The following is a 27629-nucleotide window of genomic DNA, read 5'->3' on the forward strand; positions in this document are numbered from 1 at the left end:
GGCGGCGGCCCGTCGCGTCGCGCTGCGGGCCGTAGGACCGACGCGGTGTTCAGTCGGCAGCCGGAGGAGGAAGATGGACGCAGGTAAGGACCTGCTGGGGTGTTGGGGACCCGCGGACGGCGCTCTCCTGGCCCCTCGGCTGCTGGGGAGTCTCCCGGCGCGGCCTGGGCGCGCGGAGGCGGGTGGGCGGGGTGCGGCCCCCGGAGGAGCGGGCGGGGCGTCGTCGGTGGGGAGGCCGGCTGGGATCTGACAGTCCCGTGTTTGCGGGTCTCGGCGCTTCTCCAGCCTGCCTGCAGCGTCCGGTGACCGGCCTGGCAGGCCCAAGGCCGGCTCGGCCGAGAAGGGGCAGTGCGGCGCCCGGGACGGGAGGGCGGGGTCGGGCATCGCTAGGGGCGCGGGCGGTGGTAGGTCCTGAAGCTGCGGTCGTGGGAAGCTGTTGCCTCTGCCCCGCTGGGAGTTACGAAGTGGAAACTCTTTTAACTTCTGTAAAGTTATGTCGGTGGGCCGGAGGCAAGAAACATGCTCAGCACTCTCAGCACACGCACCGTGTTTGGGTTTTTAATTTTTAAAGTAAACAACACACTACTTTTTCTGTGATTTAAAATAGAAACTGGAGCCATCTTTTATATCATGACTTCTCGGGGTTCTAATGCCAAGTGGGGTGGGAGGGTGTATGCGCACACGTCCGTGTGTGGGGTGTTCCCGCCTAGCCCGCTCTGCTTCTGCAGCTTAAATTTTGCTGGCAAGGTATTTTGTATCTTTGTCCGGGAGCCTTGTAAGCGTTTTTACCTGGACGCTCTTCTCCATTCCATAGTTTTAATTCTTTCACTTCCGTAGGGGGTGCCACCCCTCACCCCCAATGAAGGAAGACTTTCATCTGGGTTAATTCCTCCTATCCCATGGTCTCTGCTTCGTTTTTCTTTTCCTGGCAGCTGTAACATATATTTCCTGAAATCTCCGTTTGGAAACTGTAAAATAGACGTGTATTGTCAGTATTTCAATGATTTGTGGCATTTCCTCACCTAAGTGGTGGGTGGCTGGAGGAAACAGTAGCCCCGACTCCCAAAGGAGCCTGTTAGCCACACATTTTTTTGTCTGGTTCATTACAAAGAAAAAGGTACCGGACACTGTTGTACTATTAGCCGGGGCAAGGGGTAGAGAAGGAATAGAATTACTTGTCCACTTTAAGTTACTACTGCTCGATACGTAAAGTCAGTCATATGAGAGAGTTGGTTTAGGTGGAAAACAGTTTAATGGTCACGTTATCTGAAATGTGAAAGTCATGTTAAAGTTGGGAGTAACCACCCTGGCTGGGTGTATCAATTGGTTGGAGCATTGTCCCATATACCAAAAAAAAAAAAAAAAAAAAGAGGTTTCAATCCCCATTAGGGCAAGTGCCGGGGAGGGAGGGCAAGCGGTCAGTGTTTCTCTCTCACATCAATGTTTCTCTCTCTCCCTCTCTTTCTGTCTCTCTGAAATCAATAAACATATCCTCTAGTGAGGATTTGTTTTTTTAATTATAAACTTAGGAGTAGCCATGTGATGATACCCTAATGAGACACTCAAGGCTGCTTCAAAGCAGGAAAAGTGTTTGCCTTTGAAGGCCTGTGTTGATGCTGATAAAAACGTATGTGACGGTTGTAGGGTGTGGTGGGGAGCTTTCTTCTGACCTGACGCTTACATCCTTTTAGGGGTGATTAATGGCCCACCTTCCCCTGATCCCTCTGTCCTTACAGAGTCTGCCTTCCTTGATCAAGTGTTCTGAGATTCCTACTTGTTTTCACAGTCATACATTCAGTAAACCACATTTATTATTGTGCAGAAGGTTTGTGTTGGGCATTGTTCTAGACCCTGGGGTCAGAGAAGTGAAAAAAATAGATGATAACCATGCTCTCCTCACATTCCAGACGTGACACCAGTGGCATGGGTCATGTGGAAGAGTGATGTGGGCCAGCAGGGGGGTTGGAGTTGGAGCCAGGATGGCCAGGGAAGGTCTCACGGCAGAGGTAAGTTTGACCAAGACCCAGAAGCAGTGGAGAAGGAGGGACAGGTGGCATGCAAGGAGCAGCAAGTAGGCCAGTGTGCCCAGGGCACAGTGAGTGGGCTAAGAGAAACAGAAGCTGGAGGCAGAGAGGCAACTTGGGCTCCAGCATGGGGCCTCGCTGAGTCATGGTGAGGACTTGGGCATATGCTTATCCTGAAGGATATGGTGACGCTCTGGAAGGTTTGAGGAGTAACCAGACTGGAGCAGACTCACTCTGGCTGCTCTGTTGAGACTGTGCTGCAGAGGGATAGAGCAGCAGCAGACAAGTTAGGAGGCTCTTGCAGTGGGCCAGGCGAGAGGCCTGGGAGTCTGGGTCAGGGTCGGGAGAGGAGGCTGAATTTTGGTGTATTGAAGGTGGAGATGATAGGGCTGTGTACAGATGGGCAGTGGTGGGGGGTGGCGATGGAGAGGAAGGAGTTAAGATGGTGACGCAGTGTATGTATGGCCTGAGCTCAGAAACTAGATGGGGAACACGGAGATATCCTGCCTGGTGGGGAACTCTTGGGAGTCAGTTTTGTACATGTTGACATGTACACGGGGTACCATCAGACTTTTATATTGTGATGTCTGGGGAACATTGGATCCATGGGCCTGGAGCTGAGGGAGTAGACCTGGTCTAGAGGGACACATGTGTGGAAGGTCCCTGAGGGTTTGAGTGTGGGAGAAAAGAGGAGGAGCCAGGGAGGGGATGGCTCAGGGCTGCAGGTGCTTAGAGGTCCAGAAGGTACCAGGCTGGCTGTCTTCTTCACTGAGCCTCCAGCACTGTCCATCAAAACGCACTCCTGGTTCAGGGAACGCCAGGCCCAGCATTTAAATGGCCACACTGGCCTGACTGGTGTGGCTCAGTAGTTGAGTGTCAACCCATGAGCTAGGAGGTCACAGTTCGATTCCTGGTCAGGGCACATGCCAGGGTTGCGGGCTCCATCCCCAATAGGGGGCGTGCAGGAGGAAGCTGATCATTGATTCTTATTGATGTTTCTGTCTCTGTCTCTCCCTCTCTCCCTTCCTCTCTCTGAAATCAATTTAAAAAAACAAAAACATAAATGGCTGCACTGTCCGTTCTATGAAGACAGAGCAGTGTCTTATACTTGCATCTCCAGAGCTTTATTTTGTGTCTGGCATGTACATGACTGGTAATTGAAGAAGAACAACTTGAATTAATAACTTGCACATTCCTGTGCTTTAAGAATTTCAGTTGTAGAGCTTGTGTATAGTACAGATCCAATCTGTTGGTGTAAGGTGTCTGTGAGTGAGAAGGGCTGCTCACGGCAGAGCAGTGAGGTTAATGTGGACATTCTGTCCCCTGTGTTCACTGAGGCAGTGCTTTCCAGTTTCCTGGTGGTGCTAAAGTTCCGGGTTCTGTCCCATCCCTTCCCTTCCATTTCTTCTGTTCCCTCCTTCCCTTCCTTCCTCTCTCCCTCCCTCCCTGCCTCCCTCCCTCCCTCATTTCATTCAGAACTGAACCACCAGCATCTTCATATAAAATATTTGAGATTTAAAAAAAAAAAACTTGCAAACATATATTCTTAATTTTTTTCTAAAGGAAGGGGAGACCCCTTCACTTGATTTTATTTATAACGGAGAATATTTCAGAATACAGCAGTATTTTGGGGAAATATGGAAACATGATAAGCTCTCAAAGAAATCTAATGGTGAAATGTTTTGTGGTTTTCCCTGATTGAATCTGAATGACAATATGATTGGTTTAAGTGCAGAGAAGTTAGTTATATTCCTTGAGCACAATTCCCTATTTTTCTATCATATTAGTCATATTAAATTGAAACTTTTTTCTAATGGAGCTACCATGCTGTTAAAGGGCTTTCTGCATCCTGTTCCAGGTGTGCTCAGGGATATCCCAGGAAAGATGTGGAAAATCAGGCGTCTGGGACCCAGGTGACGACATGGGGAAAGTACTTCTCAAAGGGTCTCTTTCATAAGATGGACGATGCTTCTCCATCTGGCTTCTGCGTGCCATCTTATTTCAAATTAAAGTCAAAACGGGGAAGTCTAGAGACTGGCTTTTCTTTTCAAGGTTAGAGTCCTTTACACTTGGGAGGTATGGGACTGCTTCATAAATAATATGACATTGTGTAGAAAGACAGGTGACACTATAATGCCACTGAGAACTGAGATGAGGGGGCCATCTCGGGGAGGCAGGTGGCTGCTGGCCTGAGAGCAGAGTCATCATGAGTCCTGAAATAATACAATAGAAATGGAGGTGCTCAAAACCACTGCTGGATGCTGTGCACCCATCTGTGTTGTCCCCACTGAGTTGACGGCTTTGCCCCATTTCATGGCCAAGGAGACTGAGTCTTAGAGAAGTTAAGTCATGTGTCCCATAGCTAGCAAGTGGTCTCTCTTAAAAAACAAATTTTTAGCCCTAGTGCGTTTGACTCAGTGGATAGAGCGTCGGCCTGTGGACTGAAGAGTCCCGGGTTCGATTCTGGTCAAGGGCACATGCCTGGGTTGCAGGCTCAAACCCCCAGTAGGGGGCGTGCAGGAGGCAGCCAATCAATGATTCTCTTTCATCATTGATGTTTCTATCTCTCTCTCCCTCTTCCTTCCTCTCTGAAATCAATACAAATGTATTAAAAAACAAAACAGCCGAAACCGGTTTGGCTCAGTGGATAGAGCATTGGCTTGCGGACTGAAAGGTCCCAGGTTCGATTCCGGTCAAGGGCGTGTACCTGGGTTGCGGGCACATCCCCAGTAGGAGATGTGCAGGAGGCAGCTGATCGATGTTTCTCTCTCATCGATGTTTCTAGCTCTCTATCTCTCTCCCTTCCTCTCTGTAAAAAATCAATAAAATATATTTAAAAAAAACAAAACAAATGTCCATATAAATTAGGAAGTTGAGCATTAGGAGTAAATGTTACTTGGAAAATTTCTCCTTTCTCCATTAGAAAGTCTGATTCAGAAGGTCCAGGATCTTGGGGGTCTAGGTGCCTCTGTCGTGCTCTAGAGTGCCTGACCTGTGGCATTTCAGGCGTCAGGCAGGACAGGCTGGTCCTGTCCTCCAGTGCAAGTGAGAGAGGCAGAGCCACCATCAACGCCAGTTAAGACTTTCTGGTGGCTGCTCAATGATGAGAAGTGCTTCACTTGCTTTTCTGGGTGAAATTGCTACAGGTCCTGGGGCTCTTCACACTCATTTTCCAGGTTGAAAGCTTGCAGATAGTGGAACGAGCTTGTGCAGTGGCACAGACAGCTGGCTTCTGCTCCTGTCCTGTCTGTGAGGATAGTGTATTATCTAGATTCAGTGGTAATGAAGTAATTCACATGTTCGATGGGTTTCCTGTTTACATTGTATGAGGTGTTGCAGCTCAGTTTGGCCACAGGCTGTTATCTTTGTCTCATCCATTTCTGGGAGTCCCAGAGGGCCCACGTGGAGACGTGCTTACTGTTACCCAGCACAGGTCATAGCTTTTCACTCTTATTAACTTGTTTTTCCTCACACGAGCCTTGAGGAAAACTCAGCTGTTCCATTTACCAGGGAGAAAAACAATTGAGGCACAGGAAGGTCACTGACTTGTGGGGGTGACGAGACTGGTTAAGGTGTCCATGCTTCTGTCTGCACTGGGGGACCATGTTCAGCAGGTTTTGTCCTCCAGGGCACAGAGCCCTGATGGTCCCCGTTGTGAGGAAGGTACATGCAGTGAGACACGTGAACGTCTAACTCTAGAGGTAGACGTGACACACATGTTCAACTGGGGGAGGGTCAGAGGCCTGGGTGTTTGCATAGACAGGAAGAGCAGTGAAGTGCAAGGGGACGGGGATGGGACCCTCTTTAGGGACCCCACAGATATGGGTGCTGTTGCTGAGTGGCTCCTGCTTAGCTGGTGGGAGCTGGGGTTGCCTCCTGGTAGTTTATTTCTTGCAAGGATCTTGTCTCCTCACTGGCATTTGGCAGTAAAGAATGTGAGGCTACACAACCCATAATTTTCTTAGTTATGGTAGGAAACTCTATGATGTGTTTTAATAAAACACCTCTCACTACCCTCCTCTGAAGTTGGCTTCGTTGCCTATAAAGTTGCTCATAAACCTAAGAAATATGCCTGCTTTGCATTTTGCTCCTAGAGTGATGAAACCCCTCAACTTTAGAGCTGCCCCAGGCCTTGTCAACCCCCTTTCAGAAGGAGCCTTTTCCTTCCTTATCATCACTTTCTTCATATGGGAAGCTAGGTATCTGAGGAGTGTCTCTGTGTAGAGCAGTGATGGCGAACCTATGATACGCGTGTCAGAGGTGACACGCAAACTCATTTTTTTGGTTGATCTTTCTTTGTTAAATGGCATTTAAATATATAAAATAAATATCAAAAATATAAGTCTTTGCTTTACTATGGTTGCAAATATCAAAAAATTTCTATATGTGACACGGCACCAGAGTTAAGTTAGGGTTTTCCAAAATGCTGACACGCCGAGCTCAAAAGGTTCGCCATCACTGGTCTTGAGTGATACTACAGACTCAGCGATAGTATCATGGTCCTTGCACATGTGCCACCATCCACAGTGGAGCTACTTGCCCAAAGTTTAGGAGATGCATTTTAGGAGATGAAAGCATCTTTAGTTCACAGCTGCTGCCCTGGGAGGCCTCAAATATCAGTAGAATGTTCCAGCTCCAACAGGATGAGAATTACAGTCTGTGGAAATCAGACAGGTGTCATTGGCATCCTTTTTCCTTGAGAGTAAACTGTGGCTTTGAGTGTACATATCAGTAAAGGCCTGGAAGACAGTGATTACTAAAGATACAAAGGTGGGTTAGAGAGCAGAAACATGATGTGTTCAGCTCCTTGAGAAGATAGACTTTTCATTTATCCCAACTCAGTTTTCATAATTACATACAGATACAAGTAATCTTATGCAAAAAAAAAAAAAAAAAGGAGAAATAAACTTGACATTACATTATGCATTCCCATTACTAAGCAGCCTGGTTGACATTGACTGGATGCATGGACACAGGAGATATGTGAGAGCAGAGGAATGAGGCCCCAGCACCTACCTTCGCACTGTGGCCCTCTGGGCAGCAGGGTTGGCTCTGAAAGCACAGGATTCCTGGGACTCTGAAAAGACAGAACTGGGTCTGGGTTTGTGACAGTCTGGGAACTCTTTTTTTTTTTAATCCTTACCCACGGATATTTTTCCATTGATTTTTGGAGAGAGGGAAAGAGAGAAATACCAATGTGAGAGAAACACATCAATTGGTTGCCTCCTGTATGAGCCCCGGCCAGGGCCAGGGAGGAGCCTGCAACCTAAGTACCTGCCCTTGACTGGAATCGAACCCAGGACCCTTCAGTCTGCAGACCGACGCTCTATCCACTGAGCCAAACGGGCTAGGGCCTGAGAACTCTTTATGTCACGCACATTGGCCTTCTGTGGCTATGGATCTGATGGCTCAGTGTGCTGCTTTCCTGGCCCTGTGACGAGGACTTAGCTGCTCATCGGTTTAGGTTCTGGTGTAGCAAAGTGCTTGCCTTTGAGCCTGCAGTTCTTTTTTTTTTTTTTTTATTGATTTTAGAGCAGGGGTCCTCAAACTACGGCCCACGGGCCACATGCAAATACAAATATTGTATTTGTTCCATTTTGTTTTTTTACTTCAAAATAAGATATGTGCAGTGTGCATAGGAATTTGTTCATAGTTTTTTTTTTAAACTATAGTCCGGCCCTCCAACGGTCTGAGGGACAGTGAACTGGCCCCCTGTTTAAAAAGTTTGAGGACCCCTGTTTTAGAGAGAGGAAGGGAGAGAAACATCAATGATGGGAGAGAATCATCCCGCATGCCCCCTACTGGGGATTGACCCTGTAACCCAGGCATGTGCCCTGACTAGGAATCGAACCGTGATCTCCTGGTTCATAGGTCAATGCTCAACCACTGAGCCACACCGCCTGGGCAAGCTTGCAGTTCTTGTTCTTGTTGACACTGCCGACCTTGGAGCCCTTCTGTCTGCACCCTCCTGAGCACCTCCTGGGAAGGGTCCCTTCCTCATTTTATGGTGAGGAAATTTCCACCCTGAGAGGTCACATAAGTGCCCCAGGAACCTGCAGCCTGTGATTGTCTGGCCACTAGACACCAGAGCCAGCACTCTGGGGGTGGTGTGCAATAGAGAAAGATGGCCGGGGTGCTGGTGTGAAAAGGCGTACTCAATAGGGCTGTGAGTCCATTATGGCATGCCTCAGAACGGTGAGACACAAGACACTGGTGGAGTTGTGACTTAGGGGACTGACCATCTTGTTGAGAAGAATAAGATGAGGAAGCCACAGGTGTGCTGTGGCCTCATTCAAGGGTCTGTGCAGAAAGACTTCTGGAAGGACAGTCATTTCTGGGTGTGAGGCTGCAGATGATTTTTTTTTTAACATTTAAAAAATTGATTTTATAGAGAGGAAAGGAGGGGGTAAGAGAAACATCGGTGTGAAAGAAAAACATCGATCTGTTGCCTTCCACACACATCCAACCTGGTATCGAACCTGCAACCTAGGCATGTGCCCTGGGAATTGAGCCTGTCACCTTCTGTGTATGGAATGACCCTCCAACCAACTGAGTCACACTGGCTACGGCTGCAGATGATTTCTTATAACATTTTTGTAGTCTTTTTTTTTTTTAATAAATAGCATATGTTATTTTTACCAAAAAGTGGTGGAGCTATTGTCAAAAAATAAAGATATAGGAAAAACTCACATAATATCATTGGTTTCCCAAAGATTTCTGTGAAGTTGCAGGTGAAGGATGTGATGACTGGGCCCTGTGAGAGCCTGAGAGGCAATAGGTGAGAGTTGTGTGTTCAGGGTTCTCTGAAAAGCAGCTGCAAAGGTGGGACGCCCGGAGCACACTGCGCACACCTGGCATTGCAGGTATGGGGACCTGTGCGGAAGCAGAGTTTCCTCAGCCATGGTTCTGTGGACAGGAGTGACCCTGGGCCTGTCTTGTTTCTTATGAAAGCAACACAGAATAAGAAGGGGTTCAGGTCTTGTTGGCTCAGTAGGTAGAACCATGCTCTGCACACAGTGACCTCCTTAGGAAGTGGGGCATTGCCAGTGGAAGTTGGTGGTTGTGGCCATCTGGTATCATCATCAAAGTGAAAGCAGGCTCCAGGCCTTGATCTCCAGGCCTCTCGGCACCTGGGGCTTTAGGGGACTTCTCTCCACTTCTTTGGAGCCTAGTGTCCCACCCAGGAGTTTGCAGCCTGCTCCTCTACAGCTAACTGCTCCTCACCAAGAAATCTGCGGTGGACTGGAACTTCCAGTCGTCTGGGACGTCTGGCTCTGGTTTCTTGCCCCTGACGCATCTGCCTTCAGCATGGCTCCTCGGCACGTGCTCCCAGGTGACGTCTGCTGAGCCTGGGACGGCTATGAAAGCTTACTCTACCTTCTGGCCTCCCTTGCACACAAAGATAAATGTGTGGTTTCATTTTACTTTTGTCCTTTAGGTTTTAAACATTTTAAGTCTAAAACAAGTGTTTAAATCAGGAGGCTTTGTTTTGTTTTGTTTTTAACTTTCTCTCCCCTGGATCTGGCCCCAGTTGATCTCTCACCCTCATTTCTGCAGGCACTGACTCTGGCTTTGAATCTGAAAGGCTCAGGAAGTGGGGTGGCAGGTCCCACCGCCTCATCCCTACATGTCCCTGCACATCTGATCATTGTGTATCTTTGGTTTCAATAGCTACTCTGACCTATGACACTCTCCGATTTGCTGAGTTTGAAGATTTCCCGGAGACCTCGGAGCCTGTTTGGATATTGGGTAGAAAATACAGCGTCTTCACAGGTATGTGCTGTGTTGGAGCCCACTGTGCTTTTAATGCTCAGTCTCCAAATCCTTTTTGTGATAATAATAGTTACCTGCTAACTCTCTAACCTGTCTTAGTACTTACACCTCTGTGTGTGCGTGTGTTTTCTTCTTTTAAACATTCTTTAGAAAAGGACGAGATCTTATCTGATGTGGCGTCCAGACTCTGGTTTACATACAGGAAGAACTTCCCAGCCATTGGTAAGTACTGCCTGTCACAATGTGTGGTGATGCAATGTGCATGTTTTAGAAGGAGGAAAACAGATTGATAAGTAGGTTGACTTGGATATGCCTAGTACTTGTCACTTTGTGTTAATCCGTATGGCAACCCCAGGTTAGTGAGCTGGTGAGTCTTGCCCCAAGTTGTGGCAGAGCTAGATTCCAAACCTAGGGCTTCTGACGGTGGTTTCCAAACGGAAGTCACCAATTGTTACTGGGGCTTAAAGTCAGGATAAGGAGTCCCAATCAGCAATGAAAACGGAGAAGACAGTGCACTGTTGAAGGAGTGAATTCTGCAGAGGCTGTGGTTAGATTATATATTTGAGTCTTGTCCTGGGTCAGGGCTGTAGGTCCAGGGTGCCTGGAGGCCGTTGTTCTATACCCATCATCTTCTCTAGTACGTTCCACACATAGTTGTGGGAGAGCTGAAGGGCAGGGTGGATGGGACATGTTTTCCCAGGATGCTAAAGTATGTTTCATTAAAAATGATTCTTCATCATTGTGCCCTGGAGGCAGACAAAAGTTGGGGACTGGCTTTTGCCAGTCAGACGACCTGAGACCAGAGGTTCGGGGCCAGGAGGCTATACCTCCTCAATGCCTAGTCTTGATTCGGTTCCTCTCCAAGATGTGGTTTCTTCTTTTCTTCAGAAGTGAGGTGGGCATAAAATAGCCACAATGCTTGACATTGGGACACTGAAATGTGGGGAAATGAGATCATTGTCCCCATAGGTTAATACTTAATGATGTGATTTGTCAGGTGCACTCTCTTCTGGTTGCACACCTGCTCTGAGGCTGTTTTGCTCAGCCTGGTTGCAGGAGGCGCAGTTGCCCACTTGCCAATTGAGGCATGCTGTGTGGGCAGTGATGTTCTGCAGATCAGATGTCTGAACACAGGGAAAGAGGACAGGCTAGAGAGGAGCCTTGTGCTGTTTGTCACAGTCGTTGAGGAGGAAGTGGGCTGTCTAGGTCCTAAAGGCCAGTGTGGTGTTTCCTCCCTTTGCCCCTTGGACATAGCTTGTTGGTATGGGAGGTGGAGTGGGGAGTGACAGGTACCATGCTGAGTGCCTTCTCTGATCTCACCAAGAGGTGGGCTTTGTCCCTGCGTGCCTGGGCAGGGTTCATGAGGCTCAGAGGTGAGACTGCAGCCCACATGGTCTGGCTCCAGAGTCTGATTGTTTAGTGCCAGCCATCCCAGGCCTTGCTGATGGTTAGGACATCAGGGCATTTCTTGTATGTCCAGGTCTGTCTCACTGTACGTGATACCACATGCCCAATGTCAGAATCTGCGCAGATGGGACGTGGATGGGCCCAAAGCACACGCATCTTCAGGGCTGACTCTGAAACCTGTCCCCTCCCAGCACCGACCACCTTCCTATTCCGCTGTCTACAGTCTGGGTACTGATGACTCATGGGCACAGTGTCTCCATGTTTTCCAGACATTTGTCCTCTGTGACTTTTCACATATTTTGCCCCTTTGAGAGGGTTGTTAGGACATTTCACTCCTCAGCAGTGGGTCCTCGGCATGACCACCTTCTAGGTTGTGTGTTGCCAAGGTGGTGCTGACACCTGCAGTGTAGAGTGACCTGACTGGAGTCTGCTCTCTCTGCGCCACCACAGGGGGGACCGGCCCCACCTCGGACACGGGCTGGGGCTGCATGCTCCGCTGTGGACAGATGATCTTCGCCCAGGCCCTGCTGTGCCGGCACTTAGGCCGAGGTGAGTCACGCTGGGGACAGTGATGTTCTCAGGAAGCAAGGACTATGGGTGCAGTTGTGTAAACACAGATGAGGATTCAGGGGCTTCTTCAGTAATGATCCACTGGCTTTCATTGATTTTTTAAAAGTGACTTTAAAGAATGCTGATAAATGTTTGTCTTCAGAAATTCTCTTTAAACCCCTGAAACCATTGTTTTCTGTATGGATTTGTGTTGATGGGTTGGCATTTTTGGAATCTTGGAAAGGGCTTTTAACTTGATCACAGTTCAAAGCAGTTTGGATACCATCTGTGTCTTCAGTGTTGCGTAACGTAAAGGCTTCTTTCTCACATTTGGTAAAACTGCACTTCTGCACCTGTCTCCACTAGATTGGAGGTGGACACAGCGGAAGAGGCAGCCGGACAGCTACTTCCACGTCCTCAACGCATTCATCGACAGGAAAGACAGTTACTACTCTATCCACCAGATAGGTGGGTGGGAGCATGGTGCCCATGTCTTGACTGTTTAGCTAAGCATTGAGTCTCGGGGTTCTCAAGAGCTTTGTTGTATTGTGGTGTGTATGGTGTGAAGCTTGTCACCACCGTGGGCTCCTGGGCTAGGCTGCTTGTCACAGCATCTGTGAAAATTAGATTCAGTGAGGGAGTCTGAATGCTCCTGTGTTTTAAGCAAGTCCAACTTCTGAGCATCATGCTCTCAAGTGTAGAAGGAAGTAAAAATACAGCTTTGAATTCAGTGGGTCATTTTACTTCTTAATCCTGCTCCTCATTGAAGGACTGGAATCCTGGCTCATAGTGAAGAACAAACCTTGAGACAGCGTTTATCCATTTTGGATGAAGTGCCCTGGTGTCCATCAGCTCATGCTGGAGGCAGGTTTGGGCGTGCCTGTCCAGGCTTCCTGTAAAGTGTTCCTCAGCCACATGCCTCCAGGACCAGCCTCTTCTAAGAGGTGGGGGGAGGGATGTTGATGGTTGATACATGTGTTTCACTAATCAGATCTGTTTCCTGCAGCGCAAATGGGAGTTGGCGAGGGCAAGTCTATTGGCCAGTGGTACGGGCCCAACACAGTCGCCCAGGTTCTCAAGTATGTACCAAGCTCCATCCCTCCCATATCTTTGGGGAACATGGCATGCATAGATGTATCTGGGGTGTTCAGACTCTCCTGAGTCCTGTTGCTAAAGGACATAAGGGGTCTCTTACTCTTCAAAGCCTTGAGGAGGGTCCTCAGAGGTGACCATCCACGTGGTCTTGAATCGGAATTTTGTTTTCTAATGGAATGAATACCTTCATCCAGGTTGCACCCATTAGTGTGGGCCTTTTTTTGTGTCTAGTGGTGGATCCATCCATCACAGTGGTCTGATGGTCAGGGAAGTTGGAACTGATCGGGAATGACAACACTGGTGAGACGGCGGCCCTCCATACAGGCTCTGTGGGGCTCTGCCTCTGTTCTGACTGTCTCCCCCTTTCTCTGAAACCTGTTTCCAGCCTTGACCTTCCCTCTACCCCCTGCCTCGCTGTCTGCCCCTCTGCTCCCTACCCCCATGGGAGGCTCCCACAGGCGCCCCCATGTGACTTCCTGGAATTGCCCTTCTCTTCCCTCCACGTGGTGGATGACTGCCATCTCAACCCAATTGTCCTCGGCAGGTTTCTTGGGATCCTCCAGGACACTTTCTTCTCTTACATTTCCAACTTCCAGCTGGTCCCCAAGCCTGACACTGTCTCTCCATCTCCTTATCCAGGCCCCTGGATTACTTAGCCCTCCCACATGTCCTTTAAAGTCCCAGGCCCAGTGTTGCATGCCTTGAAAGTGTAGTTTGTTTGCATGGTTGGCCTGCATGGTCTGTGTGAGCTCTTCCTGTCTTGTACTACTCACGGACACTTTTCTCCCCACTGCTGCCTTGAAACACCCCAATCGAGCTCATCATCAACCTATCATGTCTGAAGGCTGAGTTTCTGCTCCTACTCAGCCATCAGCAAGCAACCCTTGGCTTAGGCACTTGCTGTCTTTGGAAATCCAGGCCACAGAGCCATTCTCTCTGGTCCTTCTGTTCCTCTGCCGCCTCGGAATCTGTTGCTGGCCCTCCCCACCTGTAAGCCCTGCGGGCCTTATCTCAGGACTCTGGCTGCTTCTCTGCACTGTCCATGCCCAGCTTTAGCTGTTGTCTGCTCATACTCAACTCCCAGAGTCACATCCCCCAGTGCTAATCTGTCCTATCAGGATGTTCACTCAGCATCTTAGATGTCCAAGTGACATGTTGAACCCTAAGCTGAACCTTCCCCTACCCTGTCTGCTTCTCCTTCACTGAGGGCAGCCCCTCCTTCCTGGCACTCAGACCAGACACTGGGATTATACTTGGCTCTTCTTTCTCAAGACACCCATCCAGTGTGTCCTAACTGACCAGTGTGTCTCGCTTCACTGTCCTCACTCTGGTCCAAGCCCCGGCTCTTGCCTCCTTGTTAGTCTGTCTTCTCTTTGCCATTCTGGAGTCTCTTTTCAAATAACAGCAGAAGTCATCTTCACATTTATAAGTCAGCCACCCATCTCTCTTCTGCTCAGCACACCCTGGGCTTCCCAGTGAATGCAGGAAGGCTGCAGATGCAGGCCTGGCTGCCCTGTGCTGCTCCCTGGCACATGGTACCTTTTGCTTCTCAGAGGGACACACCACCTCAGGCTCTTTGCATGTGCTGTGCCCTTTGCATCAGGGCCTTCCAGCACTATACTGGTCGTGCCCCTCCTTTCCCTGCTTTGTTCTTTAGGGCACTTACTACCTCATAGGATTATGTATTTCTTGCTGCCCCCTTCCCCCCGTGTCAACCTCTCTAGGGGCTTTGTCTGTCACATGTCATTGCATCCTCAGCACAGCTCCTGGCCCTCAGCACAGGAGCGAGGTGGCTGGTGCAGCACTGCAGGTGCTCTGTTGGAATCCTATCTGGCCTTTCCCCCAAGAGGGGCTCTGTGTGGACAGCCCAGTGCCCCAACCCTCCACTCGTGTCCCCAGACCCATTAGGTCCTCTTACATGGGAGCCCACCTCCACTGCACTTGAGAGTAAGTCAGATGCCTCCACACCCCCATTATACTTCTGGTGGCAGTGTGCCTTTCTTCCAGAGCCAGAATCCTGTGGCCACAACTCCTCAGTCATTTACAACCGGGAACCTCAGCTCAGCACATCTGGGGTGGAATTGAAGGGAGCAGAGTGAAGTGGGGCTGGCAAAGCCTGCGGTATCTGACTCCTGGCTTATGATCTGGTTCCTACCTCCACATGCCAACTAGGCCAGGACATGACATCACCAAGAGGCTCCTGTACAGGAACTTCCTCTCTGCAAAGGGCAGCTGGGGGTCATGGAGGGAGCACTGGACCCTGGGAGGAAGAAACAGGTTCCAGCTTCAGCTTTATTCCCACCTGTGGCACTGACATCTCTGAGCCTTGGTTTTTCTCCTGTGAGAAAGGCTGTTCCCTTGGTATCCTGCAGAGCTGAACCATCTTTGAATTGTGAAAGCTTATTGGCGTGTCCTCCCCCTTTCTGATAGGAAACTTGCTATCTTCGACACATGGAGCGCCCTGGCTGTCCACATAGCAATGGACAACACGGTGGTGATGGAGGACATCAGTAAGTGACAACAAAGAAGGGTTGGGACTGACGGAACTCGGGGAGCAGCAGCTGAGCACTTATTCCTCCCGGGCTCACAGGGGCCTCACCTGAGGGCGGTGACTATGAGTCCTGCACAGCAGCTGGACACACTAAACAGAGGCCAGGGGACCCCAGGTTTCCTTACAGAGAAGACCAGGCTAAGGGGTAGAGTCTGGATTCTCTCCAGAGCTGGGTTACTTAGGACCCCCATGGTTTTTGTGCCATTGAGGCGTGCTGGGTTGACTATGTGCAGGACTCATAGTCACCGTCAACATAGGATTGGGGAGCCGGGGATGTGACTTATTAATAAAAAGCAACACTGGGCCCTACCTGGTTTGGCTCAATGGATAGAGCGTCGGCCTGGGGACTGAAGGGTCCCAGGTTCGATTCCAGCCAAGGGCACGTGCCTGGGTTGTGGGCTTGATTCCCAGTGGGGAATGTGCAGGAGGCAGCCAATCAATGATTCTTTCTCATCATTGATGTTTCTCTCTCTCTCCTTCCCTCTCCCTTCCTCTCTAAAATCAATAAAATATATTTTTTAAAAAGAAGCAACACTGGTTTCTACAGCTCTGAACGCTCTGGTAGATACCTCATCCCTTAACAGTTCTGTTCCTCTGAGAGGTGATTAACTTGGAACCACAGCAGAAGGGTGTATAGTTCTTCCTCTTGCCTTTTCTCCATATGCCATTTCCTGAAATTTTTATGGTACATAGAAAACTTAGGAAATGTGCAAAGAAGGGGGAAAATCACTTGATTTTACCTTTCAGAAATAGCTCATGTTGACATGTAAACATAGTTGGTTCCAGTGTGTGTTTTTTTGTTTTTCCAAAAGAAAATACATAGGATCTTAAGCATTTTCTCAGCAAAGCAGAAAGTGGAGAAACAGTGCCCAGTTATAATTCTTACTGTCTGGCTGCTCAATTCTCCATTACACCTTAATTTCTTTTTGGGGGGATTGTTCTTTACCCTCCTCGGGGTCTAGCTCAGTCACTGGTCCAACCCCTGGCTTCAGACTACAGACTGGCAGTGGCCAGGAAGAGATAGGGGGCAAGTGGCTTTCCAGAACCTCCATCTATCTTGGGGAGAGGGGGTGATGCTGGTGAGGGCCCTCTCCAGTCTCTTCTGGGAGTCTTGGTCATTCAGAGCAGCCAAGCTGGAACTGAGATGAGACGTGAACCCGGGCTTATCCCAGGAGCTTGTGGATCTGGTTCTGGGGAGGGTCTGACCTGCATTGTTAACAGGCTCTCAAGTGGGATGTGTGTGGCCACCTGGCCAAGATCAGGGCCTAGTCTCACTGCATCATCCTTCCCTTCCCCGGATCAGGAGTTATGGGTGCACATCACAGGAACAAGTGGAGGATGTGTGCCCATATTTAGGAAGAAGAGCACCAGAACACAACCAACAACAACACTGGGACTGAACACAGTGTAGTGAGGTGTGGGGTGAGGGATGAGGGGAGGTGATGTGATTCTAAATGGCTCATCCTGATTCCTTTGAGCTTTGAGAGCCTAGGCTTCATGGAGACAGGTCAGCTGCTTTCCTGGTGCGCTGCTGAGTTACCTAGGGCAGCAGGCTGGGGAGGGAGGCTTGGGTTCAGCAAAGCAGAATGTGGAGAAACAATGCACAGTTACTAAGAAAAGCCTATTGATGTCAGAAATCTCATAAGTCCCTCTCCAGTGATAGAGGTTGCTTACAACGTTCCTGCTCAGATTTTATGGGAAATGTGCCAGGTTAGGGGACACTTCATTCCTTAGATTTCCCTGCTCACGCACCCACTCACCCCCTAAGGGCCCGCTAGGACATCCAGAACAGGCCCTGACCGTGTTTAATGTTGATAAGAGTCACACCTTTGTAAGCACAGTGGACTGTGGGAAGTCATGGAACCAAGGGAGAAATAGATTGGAAAAGATAATCTGGCAGTGAGTACAGGTGACATGGATGAAAACCGATTAATACAAGAATAATCAGAAAAGCTGTGGGGCAAATAATTTGATGGCAGAAGTAGAAATAGAGCAAAATAGAAATAATCGTGTGGGTTGGAATGGCAGGAGAGAAGAGCAGGGTGAGAGTAAAGGAATTGGAGCTGGAAGAAGAGTTGAGCCTTTAGCCTGGCTGATGTGGCTCAGCAGTTGAATGTTGACCCAGGAATCAAGAAGTTGCTGGTTCGATTCCCTGTCATGGCATATGCCCGGGTTGCAGGCTTGATCCCTTGTAAGGGGTGTGCAGGAGGCAGCCAGTCGATGATATTCCTCTCTCATCGATGTTTCTATTTCTCTATCCCTCTCCCTTCTTCTCTCTAAAAATCAATACATATTTTTAAAGAAAGAGTTGAGCCTTTAGAGTTAACCTCAAATTTTTAAAATCAAGAATGTATAAAATATGCATGTGTCTGGTGACATTTCCAAATTGCAAAAATGAAGAGAAACTTTTATAAGCATCCAAAATAATAATAATAATAATAATCCTGAGAAGAAAGGCTGTTCACTGGTACTACAGCCTTATCTTCCTGCCACCAAACACCAGAAAATGTTCAGAATTCTGAAAGACCTGGGTTCAGGAGGTCGGGAAGGCAAATATATTGTTTAGTTCTTGTCATTGATCAAAAGACAAAAAACAGGACATAAAAAACTTTAAAAATGTTAGGAGAGCTCTAGAAAATTACAAATGGGTTGCTGGGACAAAGGAAAACCCATTTATTAACAGGATACTTGTGACGTAACAGGCCACAGGCAGGCTCTTGTGTCCCAGGGTGCAGCTGTGACAGGCCCTGCCCCATCCTGAGCCAATTCATGTGTCTGGTGTTCTGGTAATAGAAATCAAGTCAACAAGAGAATGTTCTCATCACAAAGTATAGTCTCAAACGCAGGGAAGCAAAACTTACATCAACAAAGAGACCATGACAGGTCAAATTAGTAAAAACTAAGTTACACAAAACCAGCATAACACAGTCAGAGTATAACAGATGTGTGCCAAAGACTAGGTTCTGGTAGCAGAGTGTACCTCTTTTAAACGTTTGTATAAACTAATGCAGAATAAATAGGAAAAAAGACAAAACTCTACTACCTCGAAGTTTAAACATCTCTCTTAGCTTTTGGGTCAAAGGAAGTCAAGTTAACAGACTACATAGCAGAATTTGACTTTTACTGAATTCTGCACCTTCATACTGGTGATCAGAGAGTAAAAAGTGAAAATGAAGTTGGAAAAGAACAAAATTGTCAGAAGAAACCCCCAAAGAATGGTATGATGACACCAAATACAGAGATTGATGATTTTAAGGGAGAAATGATAGAACTAATAACTTCCTGAACTGGCCCTTTCAAAAACATGCAGATCACCAGACAACTACTGCAAGGGGGAGGGGAAGAAATCAGGAGATCTCTGCTTAGAAATTAGAAGGTAAGATACACTGGTTCTGATGTGTGGGTTTTTACCTACCCACCAAGCAATTTGATACCAACTGGGTGACCTACAATTCATCCCAGTTCTGACACCATCTACCTGGTTTAGTTGTTGTCATTGGAGTAAAGACCCCATGAGTTAAGGCCTCAGTCCTACAAGATGGCAACCTGTCCATCCTCCTCCCCTACCTCAGATGCCAATATCAAGTCCAGGTGTCACCTGTGCTTCTGACCAATGCTATAGATTGGAGGTTCCCACCACCCCCTCGGGTTGGATTATTTGTTGCAGCAACTCACAAAACTCAAGATGTTACAGATCACAAGTTTATTCTAAAGGATATGAATCAAGCACAGCAAGATGGAGGAGCTTCCCTGCCCTCTCCAGGTGCCACTCCCAGCATCTCTACCGGTCCACCAACCCAGAGCCTCTCTGAACCCCCTCCTGGGATTTATGGAGGCTGCATTACACAGATGAGATGGATGAAGTCTGCCCATTGCTGATGGAGCTCCCTTGGCTCCTCTGGAAAGTTCAGCCTTTAATCTGGGTTGGTTCCTGTGGCAGCCCCCACCCTTGGAACTTCACAAGTCTTGTTAACAAAACACCTGTTCGCTCTCGTCATTTAGGAAATTTCTAAGGTCAGAGCTCTTTTCCTGCAGTAAGATGCAGACCTAGTATATATTTCTTATAAATCACAGTATCACAGAAAGATTAGCCAGAGATAAAGTAGAAAGATAAAATCGCACTCCGTCTTTTCTTTTTCCAACCATTCACTGAGATTCCAGTCCTCTGCTAGTAGGTACTTCACAGATGAGCTGCCGCCCCAACTGCTGGCCTCACTTGTCACCCTCTGGAACCTCCTGTGATCCAGGAGCCAGGCCGTTTCATTCTCCTTTACTCCAGAAAGTCCTCTTTTTTGGTTTTTCCTGGTTCTTCACAGCATTGATGCTTTTGAAGAACCCAGGTCAGCTCAGTAGAATGTCCCTCACTCCATCTATTGTTTTCTCACTGTTACATTTGGACTAAACATCTACCAGGGGTGGGCAACCTTTTTGTGAGTGTGTGCCAAAACCAGCAAAATCTCTGACTCAAAATTCTTCTGCGTGCTAACCCTAATTTTTTGAGAACGTGTTACGCCTACTTGATATCTCTTAAGGTGTACGTATGTGAAGAACCTTGAAGAAATAATAAATTTCATTCGAGCGACAAAAACACAGTATATGATGATGAAAAATACATTTATTTTTTAATGTATACATGTACACTGATAGTCCGACAGAAAACTTTATGACTCTGTTTGATATCATCAGTGGGACTTTTGCTGCTGCATCACTGATGACAGAGATTTTACATCAGGTTTATATTTCGTGACCTTCAGAGATATGCACGAGCTACTACTTTCATTCGTCAGACTACTATTATGAGACTTAACAAAAGTCATCACTGAGAACAAAGATTCACAAGCATATGTGGATAAAAACATGGAGAGTAACGCTGTTGCAAAGTTTTTTAAACAGAAAAATTTTCTGGAATGGCATTCCAAGTCCTCAATAGTTTGTTTTCAACACTATTGAAGTTGCTCTTCTCTCTCGTCAATCCACGTCTATGGTCTTTAAGATAACTTGTTATGTAAAATTATTTATTTATCTAAGATGCACCTACACTGAATTTATCTGAAAAATAAAAAAGTCGATATTAAGAAAAAATTGTAAATGGAAGATTATAAGAGGGTTTTGCGTGCCAGCAAAAGTTACTGGCATGCCATGTTTGGCACGCGTGCCAGGGGTTGCCCACCATTGATCTAGACCAAGAGCACTACCTGATGTCTGTGTCCCAGCATCACAGCTGGAGGTTGCTCCTGGTCAGTGATGCTTCCTGGGTCACCTGGTGATGGCAATCTCTTTCCCTGTGACTAATGGGTGGTTTGAGGAATAATACATGGTGTCTGCATGGGGATCTCTCTAAGGCAGCCAGCCCTTCCTCCCAAGTTGGTTGGCATTCTTGTGAAGAGCCATCTTTTCTTTCCTCCACCATCTCCTTATTTACATTTGAAAAACTTTTTTAGGGTCAGTACATTCATGGATTGTTTTTTAATTCAATGTGTTGTCCATTTTGTATATTAGTCATTGTCCCAGATTTGGCTGGTGGGCATCCCTGCAGGTGGTTCTGTCTTCTGTTGGTTCCTGTCATTTTCATTGTTCAGCATTCCCTTTCTGGCATTAACCAGATCCTGGTTCCTTTCAGCAGGAAAGATATTTAGAAACTAGACTGAGTGCTGGGTGTGCTCAAGGCCACTGGAGAGTCTGTTTCTTTTTGTTGTTGTTAATACTCGGTATATTTTCATTGACTTTTTAGAGAGAGGAAGGGAGCAGGAGAGACAGAGAGAAACATCAATGTTAGAGAGACACGTCAATTCATTGCCTCCTGCAGGGTGACAAGGTGTTGGGGATTGAGCCTGCAACTGAGGTACACGTCTTTGACCAGGAATCAAAACCAGGACCCTTCAGTCTGTGGGCCAGTGCTCTATCTGCTGAGCCAAACTGGCTAGGAAATTCCAAAAATTGGAGCTCTGTGCCTGCAGGCTGGAGTTTCTGTCTCTTCTTGACACCAAACTTCCTAGTTCTGTTGGTCGGCAAACCGCGGCTTGTGAGCCACATGCGGCTCTTTGGCCCCTTGAGTGTGGCTCTTCCACAAAATACCACATGCGGGCGCGCACGCATAGTACAATTGAAACTTCGTGGCCCATGTGCAGAAATCAGTGTTTTGTGGAAGAGCCACACTCAAGGGGCCAAAGAGCCGCATGTGGCTTGCGAGCCGTGGTTTGCCAAGCCGCAGTTTGCTGACCACTGCCCTAGTTCATGTTGAAAATTGCCCAGTGCACTTAGAAGTTGCCTAAACATTTAAAAGGAGAGCAGTTCCTTGGTGTTCTTGCTGGGGGTGGGGTCACAGGTGTTTAGGGACTTGGTCAGTGCTCGATTGGCCAGGCTGGTGGCTTCATGGTGCCTGTTTAAGGGTGGCTCTCAAAGGTGCACACACGTGTTCCTGTACTATTTTCTGTGCATGCTTTATTTCACAATAAAAATATTTAATTGAACACATAGAAAATGTTTGGTTCTTTTTTCTCTGTGTGCAGCAGGGTTGGTCTTACGCTTTATTTCTCAAGTTTGAGTTGTGTTTCATAAACCATTTATGTACCTGTTTCTTTTGGGTGAAGTTATACCTACTTAGCCCATAAGAGCACGTCTCCATTTCTCAGGAAGGTTATGTAGGAGCAGCCTTCCATGTGCGGAGGCCACTGCGTTTCCTGCAGACTCTGAAGGGCACTGTAATGGACTCCCTGCGGGAGCCGAGGTTACCAACAGGCCATCCCTGTGGCGACCCCTGGTGCTGCTCATCCCCCTGCGCCTGGGGCTCACGGACATCAACGAGGCCTACGTGGAGACGCTGAAGGTGGGTCTGTGCTGGGGCTGTCCTCTCACTGGCCAGTGGGGAAATTGAAATGCTGTTTTGCATTAAAACCCTTCTGTGTCACCATCTTGGCCCCATCCTCCAGCCCTCTGACCACCCTGTGGACTCCTGGCCTCTACCTGGGCAGTCCTGGCTGCCCTTCCCACTGGCCTCTGTGCTCTTCCCTAGCCTTGCTCCTCCTGCTGACTTGGTGGTTCCAGTGGCCTCCTGTCTCCACCCAGCCTTGGTATGCAGGCCTCCTCTACGTGCCTGTGTGCCCTTTTTGACACCCGCTGACTCTTGCCTACCCTCCTCCCACGGCCCGCACGTCCACCTTCCTCAGGCCCATCCCCTGCACAGAGCTGAGCCCACAGCACGTGTTTCTTCAACTGTTTCCTAAGCTCTTGGGGGTTCATTCTCCTTCTTGGGCCTCTTGTTCAGGGGTGCAGGCCTCCTGCTTGCACCTGCTCAGCAGTCCACCTTTCCTCCCTCCTGCAGGGCTGTTTCATGATGCCTCAGTCCCTGGGAGTGATTGGAGGGAAGCCCAACAGTGCCCACTACTTCATCGGCTATGTGGGTGAGTGGGGAGTCCCGCGTGATGCCCCAGTTGGCCAGAAGATGAGGGGGAGTGATCTTCAGGGCAGCCCTATGGAACAATGCTGGCCCCCCACACCTAGAGGTGGCTTGACCCAGGGCCACCAGTAGAAAAGCAGCATGTCCCCACCCCATCTACCTGCTGTCTTTCCCAACCAGGCTTGTCCAGGTGACGGTTGTGGTGTGGCAGGTCTGAAATAGGACCCCCGTTGACACCCCCTTTGCTGACTTTCATGTCGTCTTGCCCAGGTGAGGAGCTCATCTACTTGGACCCCCACACGACACAGCCAGCTGTGGAGTTAACTGACAGCTTCTTGATCCCAGATGAAAGTTTCCACTGCCAGCACCCCCCGAGCAGGATGAGCATTGGGGAGCTAGACCCGTCCATTGCTGTGGTACGTTCCCCACTCCATCCCATTGTCCCCTGTGAATGTGGGAGCTTATGGGCACTTGGGTCCTGCATGGCCTTTGCTGCTGAGCTACTTAGGAGATGCAGGTTGAGGCCAAGTCTCAAACCCACCAGCCTAGCCCCTGTTCAGAGGCACAGGGGAAGAGACCTGTGTGCTCTGCCGTGTAATTATATCTGCTTCGTTCTAAGGCCTTAAAAATCATACACAACCTCCATGATCTGGGACAGTCAGGGCAGAGGGCAAAGGGTCGAGCCGAGGATGGAAACCATGGAGAGGGGCAGAGGCTGGAGAAGTGAGGGTGGTGGGAGGTGCCCCAAGGTCCCTGCAGTGGCACTGGGAATGGAAATCTGGCCTCTTAGGTCACTCTGTGGCCAAGTTCAACATGGTGCCCACTTATGCTGCTTTCTGCTTACCACTGTTTTTCCTTTCAGGGTTTTTTCTGTAAGACTGAGGATGACTTTAATGACTGGTGCCAGCAAGTAAAAAAGGTTCGTAGCGCATGGCGGGTGTGGCTCAGTGGTTAAGCGTCATCCTGTGAACTAGGAGGTCACAGTTTAATTCCTGGTCAGAATACATGCCTGGGTTTCGGACTCAGTCCCCAGTGGGGGCGTGCAGGAGGCAGCTGATCAATGATTTTCTCTCATCATTGATATTTCTCTCCCTCTCCCTTCCTCTCTGAAATAAACGTGTGTGTGTGTGTGCACATTTTTAAAGGGGATTGGTAGCAACTCTGCTATCTGAGTGGATGGGTCTCTGGCTCGGCACCTGCTTCCCCACTCATTCCTCCACCAGCGCACCACTGTGAAACGTCCTGTGGCCCTTGTATGGTTGCTGCTTTGACATCGTCTCATTGTGATTAGAGGATGTGGGGACTTGACATTGTTCAGGAACTTTAGAACGGAGTGTCTAGTTCTCAGCCTTGTGCTGACAGGGTGGTGGGAGATACGGTTTTTGTCTACAGGGCTGTTTCCATAGGATGGGTAGGCAGGCACCTTGTTGGATTCCCATCTCAACCCAGGGTTAAGGGCCTCAGTCTGCTCTTGTCAGTGTTTCCCTGATCACAGTAGTGATTGGGGAGCTGGGGGGAGATACTGTGCCCCGTAGGCTGCCTCTAATGGCTGTGTCTTGCTGACAGCTGTCACTGCTTGGAGGTGCCCTGCCCATGTTTGAGCTGGTGGAGCAGCAGCCTTCCCACCTGGCCTGCCCTGATGTCCTGAACCTGTCCTTAGGTGAGTCCGAGACCCCAGGGCCACATCTCAGGTGGAAATGGGTGCTGCCTATTTTGTTGCTCAGATATGTTCTGTGTGATGCTTCTGTCCTCCCCTCCTAGCTTTTCCCCAGATCGCATTACTTTTGACCTTCAAGATTTGTGTGGGCCCTGGCCAGGCAGTTCACTTGGTTAGAGCATCGTTGTTCATGGTTGCGAGTTTGATCCTCCCCAGTCAGGTCACATATAAGAATCAACCAGTGAATGCATAAATAAGTGGAACAACAAATCAATCAATCTATCTTTTTAAAAAATCAATAAAAAGATTTGTATGAACAGTAGGGGGGGTGGGTAAGGGCAGAGGGTGGGGTGGGAACTGGGTGGAGGGGAGCTATGGGGGCGGGGGGGAAGAGGAACAACTGTAATAATCTGAACAATAAAGATTTAATTAAAAAAAAAGATTTGTATGAACCCCAGATGCAGTCACTTGGTGATTTATATGTGCAACAAGGGATCAGGGACACTGCTGAGTATCCCCCTCCTCTCGCCCTGAGTGTAGCAGCAACAGTCTGACCCTCATCTTTACCCCACGTACGGTCATCTGGCCCTGTGCACATGGATCTGGGAGTGTTCCTCACAGGTTCTGGGTTCTGTACGATCCAGAATATGCTGGGCTTTTTGTAATGTCATGAGCTCTCCATGCAATCCACTGTGTGAGTCAGTCCTGCTCTGACAGGCTTTGCATCCCACTACTGCATGATTCTGTGCCCAGGGGCCTTCTCCCTCGAACAGACCCTCAACTCTCTGCAAGTGTACTGAGCATATGGCACACTGAAAACGGAGACTTGGCATTGAGGCTGTGAGCACATCCAGTTCACACCTCCATCTGTACCTGGGCAGACCAATGTGAGGACCATGATGAGCCTGTGGAACTGTGTATTGAAAGTCACTGAGGACAAAGATGATGGAGCCCACTGTCCCGTTTCTGTGGAGATCATTGAGGATGATGACGGAGCCAGCTGTCCCATTTCCGTGAAGATCACTGAGGAGGAGGATGGAGCCAGCTGACCCCTGTCTCTGTGAAGATCACTGAGGAGGAGGATGGAGCCATGACAATGGAGCCTGCTGCCTGACAGAAACCACATTGGGGTCAGGGTGCTGGCATTGAGACTCAGGACAGGTGCCCCATCTGTCCCAGATGGTACAGGGTTGGCACTCCTCTCGGGACTGGTGGCCCTTGCCCTCAGCCCCGTCATGTGCCCCTAGGCTCTGGTGAGCGATGTGTCTGCTCCTCTTGGTAAGTTTCTGGCATCTCTTTCCTGCTTCCATCCCTGCCAATGAGGCCCCTGGCCAACTCAGACCTGAAGGCTGCACCTCTGCTGGCAAGAGTCCTGATGTCCTCTTGCCGCCTACCACCCTGAGCAAGCACCCTTGCCTGTTGGGCACAGTGCCAGGGCCAGCTCCAGCACAAGCAAGCCAGCAGGTGTGGTTGATGCACACCTAGCAGCTTGACTCATCCCCACATTCAGAGTAACCCATGCAGGTGTCTGATGGGGTTTTGTCTTATTTCTTCTAGATTCTTCTGACGTAGAGCGACTGGAAAGATTCTTTGACTCAGAAGATGAGGACTTCGAAATCTTGTCCCTTTGAAAATCCTGAAGTCGGGGGATATCTCGACTGGCCCTTGCTGGGGGTGCCTTTGAGAGCCCAGCTTGGCCTCAGGGCGCTTGGTGCCACTGCATTTCATCCATCCTGCCCACCGCCCACCGCCCATGTCCTGGCCGCCTCTGCCCTCGACGGGGGACTGCATTATGCTCAAGGCCTCACTGCAGGAGTGGGACTGCTCGGCCCAGACACTTCGGGCTGCTGGAGAGAACCAGGAATCGCAGGGAGCAGAGCAGCGGCAGGGCTTGAGTGTTCACGTCACCTTCGTCCTGCTTCCTTCAGGCTCTCAGTTCTAGGTTTTCTTTGGAATTAAAGTCCTGTTTGAAGTTACTCGACACAGACATGCATTTCTGTTGGGCCTGTTCTGAGTCCAAGAAGACTGGAGACCAAATGAGAAGTGGCCCTGGGACTAAGCCTGCAAGCCCTCCACCTGCAGCCCTCCCGTGGCTCTACCAGGCTGCCTAGTGGGAGACAGGAAGGAGTGACCACCTGGCATCTCTTGGCTTTGGAGAGAGAAATAGCAGAAAGGTGGGGCATGGTGCAAACCAGAGACCACCATGCCGGTGACTTGCCAGGAAAGAGCTACAGGTAGAGCCCAAGTGGACTCACTTTCCTCACCTTTTGGTTCCAGCATTTTGAGACGCCCACGTGCTGCTGCTTACTTGTTGCACTGGCTTTCCCTGGGTGGGCGGTGGGTGGTGGGTGAGTGGGGAGCTGCCTTGGTCTGTGATCCTTGGGCCCATGCAGGACATGGGGGCACGGCAAGCCTGGCAGGCAGAGGCTAAGGGCACCACAGAACTGCCCTCCCGGTACTGAAGCTTCAGATGGTTTGGGGCCAAAGGGTGAAACCCTGCTCATGGTGCAAGATAGGCACCCCATCGCTCATCACGTCACTTGGAGACATTTCCAGGTCCTTCTCAGCACTGACTGACAGCACCTGCAGCCCTGAACCCTGATTGGGCCCAGAGAGCATGGCTTCCATGCAGGCTTCGAGTCCTGAAGAGTAGCCTCCGTGACACCTTCCAATAGGCACCTGGGGAACTCAGGGAGGTGGCGCCTTCTTCCGGGGGGTCTTCCTTGCAGAGCCCCTCCCTCCCTCGGCATCTGCACCTGGGACCGCGGGTGGGGGCCCACCTGATGGCAGAGAGCACCCAGCCCCTGAGTGTCGCCGACATAAGTTAATTTGCTCTTGTCTCTCCCTCCTCCAGGGAAGGAGGAAGGCTGGGCGGTCTCCATTCCTTCTGCTGCATCTTGGAAATGTGCCGCCCTGCCTGCTGGGCCAGGGAGTCTTACTGCAGCCCCCCATGTGGTGCAGACGGTGGAAGTGGGTGACAGCCTGGCCAAAGGGGAGCTTTGTCTTAGTGATTTGAGAAGGATTACTGAAGAGAGTGTTGTCCATTCTTAGTAGTTTGCAGTTCTTCATCGCAAATAACAGTTTCAGTAGAAAACAAAGTCTATTGTCTCTGTCTTGGCCTTTCCTCGTTAGAGTTGTAGTGATGGAACAAGAATGAACATTTTCTAAGCTCGTGTC

The 27629-nt window shown here is 49.2% G+C and overlaps 1 protein-coding gene across 4 annotated transcripts; it reads left to right on the top strand.

Annotated features, from left to right (window-relative positions):
* Positions 1–26428, top strand: ATG4B (autophagy related 4B cysteine peptidase). Of its 4 annotated transcripts, none has more exons than XM_070422613.1 (14): positions 69–83; positions 1908–2006; positions 9696–9797; positions 9948–10019; positions 11655–11753; positions 12120–12221; positions 12760–12832; positions 15279–15358; positions 22032–22225; positions 22721–22799; positions 23066–23211; positions 23658–23714; positions 24362–24455; positions 26010–26428. In XM_070422613.1, exons 1-14 carry the CDS (start codon positions 74–76, stop codon positions 26081–26083), a joined length of 1281 nt encoding a protein of 426 aa, XP_070278714.1. In that variant the 5' UTR covers positions 69–73; the 3' UTR covers positions 26084–26428. The 4 variants fall into 4 exon arrangements, with proteins under 4 accessions (XP_070278716.1, XP_070278714.1, XP_070278715.1 ...); XM_070422614.1 differs by lacking the exon at positions 26010–26428 and adding an exon at positions 25206–25981; XM_070422615.1 differs by lacking the exon at positions 1908–2006 and having other exon boundaries at positions 1–83.
* Positions 26429–27629: the final 1201 nt, after the last annotated feature.

Source organism: Myotis yumanensis, unplaced genomic scaffold (assembly GCF_028538775.1).
Source record: "Myotis yumanensis isolate MYYU_CA2020_CCGP unplaced genomic scaffold, mMyoYum1.0.hap1 SCAF_8, whole genome shotgun sequence".
Lineage (NCBI taxonomy): Eukaryota > Metazoa > Chordata > Mammalia > Chiroptera > Vespertilionidae > Myotis > Myotis yumanensis.